Source organism: Notothenia rossii (assembly GCF_949606895.1).
Source record: "Notothenia rossii genome assembly, chromosome: 3".
NCBI lineage: Eukaryota > Metazoa > Chordata > Actinopteri > Perciformes > Nototheniidae > Notothenia > Notothenia rossii.
Window position 1 is genome coordinate 96,361,000 of NC_136901.1, and position 4,752 is coordinate 96,365,751.

At 45.4% G+C, this 4,752-nt stretch overlaps 1 protein-coding gene across 1 annotated transcript in view; it reads right to left on the reverse strand.

Moving 5' to 3' along the window:
* Positions 1-3,701: 3,701 nt before the first annotated feature.
* polr2b (RNA polymerase II subunit B) overlaps positions 3,702-4,752 on the reverse strand; it is a 36,022-nt gene continuing 34,971 nt past the window's right edge. The window contains exon 25 of the mRNA XM_079673155.1: positions 3,702-3,920. Coding sequence (XP_079529281.1) covers positions 3,831-3,920 — 90 coding nt within the window. The 3' untranslated portion in view covers positions 3,702-3,830. The remainder of the gene's footprint in view (positions 3,921-4,752) is intronic.

Consider the following 4,752-nt stretch of genomic DNA (forward strand, 5'->3'; position numbering starts at 1 on the left):
GCATAAGAAAACAATGCAATACAGTTATTGGTATTTGTTTCAGTACACTTATTTATTTCAGATATATCTTATAGTTATTACCGTTAGCTTCAGCTTAAGTTATAGTACCATTTTTGCACTAACAGCATATCATATTGATATAAAAATAAAGGCAATGAACAGTTACATCTCTGCTTTACATCTACAATTACACGAATAGTTTAACTCGCCTTCAATTACTTTGGTAGTCTCTCGAAACGTAGGTTTCAATCAGTCTTTCTTGGATGCAACAGGCTCTGATGATCCCAGATGAAAAGTGTTTGTTTTTCGCGCGCTTCAGCCGGACAGTGAAAGTGAGTGCACCGCTCTAATGGGTCCGACTAGAATGACGAATAACGTTAGTTTCCGCCTATTCCGTCATTCAATAAATCGTGTAATAAATAATACATTTTTCATTTTTTTCACTTTTCATTTTTAGGGGGGCCACAGGGGGTCAGAGGTCAGTGTTAGGGGGGCACTGCCCACACACACACACACACACACACACACACACACACACACACTTTCAGAATCAAACAGAGCACTCTCATAATAACGTAACACAATCAGAGACTGGATATATCCCCCCCCCCCCTCTCTCTCTCTCTGGTCGCTGAAATGAGGAAAATAAATTACGGGCCAAAAGTTTTATTTACAAGTATTAAAAGTAAGCAGAGGACACCAAACCAACTGAGACCCGTCTGTCCGCTGCATCTACGCACACACTGTACCACACACACACCTACACACTGTACCTTACACACACCTACACACTGTATCACACACACACCTACACACTGTACCTTACACACACCTACACACTGTATCACACACACACCTACACACTGTACCTTACACACACCTACACACTGTACCACACACACACCTACACACTGTATCACACACACACCTACACACTGTGCCACACACACACCTACACACTGCACCACACACACTGTACCACCTACACAATTGAATTGAATTGAATTTTGATATATGATAGTAATTACTGGTCTTTCAAATTTGAAGGAGGGTGAGCAAGCATCTTGAGGAACATTCATCATTAACTCTCCAAAAAATAGTTTATTCAATAATAAATTAATATGTGAATCATAACAGTGATTGACAGCTGATAGGAATAATATGATTGTTAATATTATCATATTCATACAGACACACATCGATGAGACAGTTAATTAATATACTTATTGCAGCAGTCTGCATAGATTTGGTTCCCCTGCTGGTCTAAGAGTGAAACAAACTCATTCAGTTAAAATTCATTAAATGATGTCTGCCATCTTTATATATCTCTATTAAAGGCTTTACTGATGTGACACAATAATGTCACCTATGTTGAGTTAAATATCAATATTGTGGCTTTCCAAGTTAACATTGATTGATATGACTGCGATTAAATCAACATATACTTCTGCCAGGGGATGCCACCCCTCAAAATCTCCTGCCACCCCATGGATATTTGTCTAGTCCCGCCCACATGTTCCGGGTGTTACAGCCCCTGAGGTCAGACTCTTCTCTTTGTACCGTCTCTTTGTGCTGCTGATTACTCTCCGGAGTTCATACCTAGATTCCCTGAACTCCTCCAGATCTCCAGCTCTATGCTTGCTTTCAGCTTGGTTCGCACCTCGCCGTATATCCAGGGCTTTTGATTCGGGAATGTTCGTACAGAAACCTTCGGGACCACGTCATCGATGCATTTCCCAATGTAGCAGATGACCGTGTCAGTGTTGATGTCCTCACTCCGTTCATTAGATGCAAAGCAGTGCTGCAGAGAGATGTGGTCTGATCTGCCGAAGGGAGGGCGAGGGAGAGCCTTATATCCATGTCGAAAAGGGGAATAAACATGGTCCAGTATATTTCCCCCCCACGTCGGGCAGCTGATGTGTTGGTAGTATTTCGGCAGGACTTTCTTCATGTTGGCGGTGTTAAAACCCCCGGCCACAACGAACGCCGCCTCGGGCCGTGAAGTCTCGGTCTTGTCGATAATCCCAAACAGCTGATCGAGTGCCATGTTGAATATACAATGCTGTAATCACAACAGATGTAAATTCCCTCGGCAGGTGAGAAGCCTGGCATGTGATCATAAGGTGCTCTAGATTACATATAATTTAGCTGAGGCTTTTATCCAGAGAGACTTACAATAAGTGCATTCGACCAACAAGATACAACCTTGAAGAAAACAGAATCATATAAGTTCATCAGGTTTCATAGAGCCAAACATTTCAAGTGCTACTCAACTGGCTTTAGATAAGCCAGTCCTTTATTAGTATATAAGTGCTTTGTTAGTAATTCTATCTCTGGAAGTGGAGTCCAAAGAGATGAGTTTTCAGTCTGAAGAAGATGTGTAAGCTTTCTGCTGTCCTGATTTCAATGGGGAGCTCATTCCACCATTTTGGAGCCAGGATAGCAAACCCACGTGTTTCTGCTGATGGGAACTTGGGTCCCCCTCGCAGTGCGGGGGCAGCGAGCTGTTTGGCTGATGCAGAGCGGAGTGCACGTGCTGGGGTGTACGGTTTAACCATGTCCTGGATGTAGGAAGGGCCAGATCCATTCACAGCATGGTACGCAAGTACCAGTGTCTTGAAGTGGATTCTAGCAGTTACTGGAAGCCAGTGAAGGGAGCGGAGGAGCGGTGTGGTGTGGGAGAATTTGGGAAGGTTGAAGACCAGACGAGCCGCTGCATTCTGGATGAGCTGCAGAGGTCGGATGGCACATGCAGGTAGACCAGCCAGGAGGGAGTTGCAGTAGTCTAGGCGTGAGATGACGAGAGCCTGGACGAGCGGAACAGACTGAAGAAATAACCTTCACATCTGTGCACCAGTTGTTAGTCATGACACACACACCACCTCCCTTACTTACTTTTCCCCGAGTTAGCAGTCCGGTCCTGACGAACAATAGTGAATCCGTCAGGAACAATGGCGGAGTCCGGGAAAGCGGGGTTGAGCCAAGTCTCAGTGAGAATGAACACGTTACAGTTCTTAATGTCCCGTTGAAAGCAATCCGACTTCTGAGTTCATCTAGCTTATTTTCAATGGATTGAACATTAGCCAGAAGAATACTCGGAAGAGGCGGACGGTTCTCTCGTATACTCAGTCTGACCAGCAACACGGCACGGGACCCCCGCTTGGTCTTCCTCCTGCGTCTCTCAGGTGGGACGGCAACAGGTAGCCATGGAAAATCTCCATTGTCTGTCGATGGGTTATTGTCCGAGAAGTTTCTGATGTGAAGAAGTTCCTCTCTGCTATATTGTATATAACGACAATGCGGCCATCTTTCACTGGCGCATCTACAAAACCTTCTTCTTCTGTGGTCATGAACTTCACTGAAGAGATTAGATCTGACCGTAAACTATGAGTGGCAACAGGCAGAGAAAAGGTCTTTCCCACGACCCTTTAATGACCTTTGACCCGAGGGCAAGACTCGCTCAGAGACTTACAAAAACCTAAAGAACTAGAGGAAAGGGAACACCACCAAAGAAGAAGAGGGGCTCAGTGGGTCATTTGAAAGCTAACTTTAGGAAGCAACAATTACATTCTGGTTTTAATCATTCTGTGTGAAGCTTCTCCGGGATCAGATGTTTATTCTGAATATATTATATATATATATAAAGATGAGACCCTTGGTGATGTCAATGTGAGGAAAGAACATGTGACCCAGAGTCTTCCTCAGAAACTTCATCAGCTTTATTTTCATACAAAAAAACAAAAGACAGGAAACTGTAAAAACATAACGAGCACACTTCCTGCTGACCTCAAAGGTAAAGTCTGCACAGAGGCGTCCGATTGGCCGAGCCACTATGATGTCATCATACGAGGCGCAATGCTCATCGACATCAACTCCTGGAAGAGAAGCTTACAGGCGTACGGCATGCGCACCAGCGAGATCTGTGGGGGGGGACAGGTGAGAGAAAATACACCTGGTTAGTGGGGACAGGTGAGAGGAAATACACCTGGTTAGTGGGGACAGGTGAGAGAAAATACACCTGGTTAGTGGGGACAGGTGAGAGAAAATACACCTGGTTAGGGGGGACAGGTGAGAGAAAATACACCTGGTTAGTGGGGACAGGTGAGAGAAAATACACCTGGTTAGTGGGGACAGGTGAGAGGAAATACACCTGGTTAGTGGGGACAGGTGAGAGAAAATACAGCTGGTTAGGGGGGACAGGTGAGAGAAAATACACCTGGTTAGGGGGGACAGGTGAGAGGAAATACAGCTGGTTAGGGGGGACAGGTGAGAGAAAATACACCTGGTTAGGGGGGACAGGTGAGAGGAAATACAGCTGGTTAGGGGGGACAGGTGAGAGAAAATACACCTGGTTAGGGGGGACAGGTGAGAGGAAATACACCTGGTTAGGGGGGACAGGTGAGAGGAAATACACCTGGTTAGGGGGGACAGGTGAGAGAAAATACACCTGGTTAGGGGGGACAGGTGAGAGGAAATACACCTGGTTAGGGGGGACAGGTGAGAGGAAATACACCTGGTTAGTGGGGACAGGTGAGAGAAAATAATGATGATTATTGCCATAATCGAGCAGCCCTAGTGTGTGTGTGTGTGTGTGTGTGTGTGTGTGTGTGTGTGTGTGTGTGTGTGTGTGTGTGTGTGTAACAAGAGCTATATTCAGAGCTCTGCTGCCTTGGCTACAATCTTTCATCATTGCTGTTGTATGATTGGTGTTTAGCTACGGTATTTAGCGTCTACAGCACCTCCGCTTTTAGG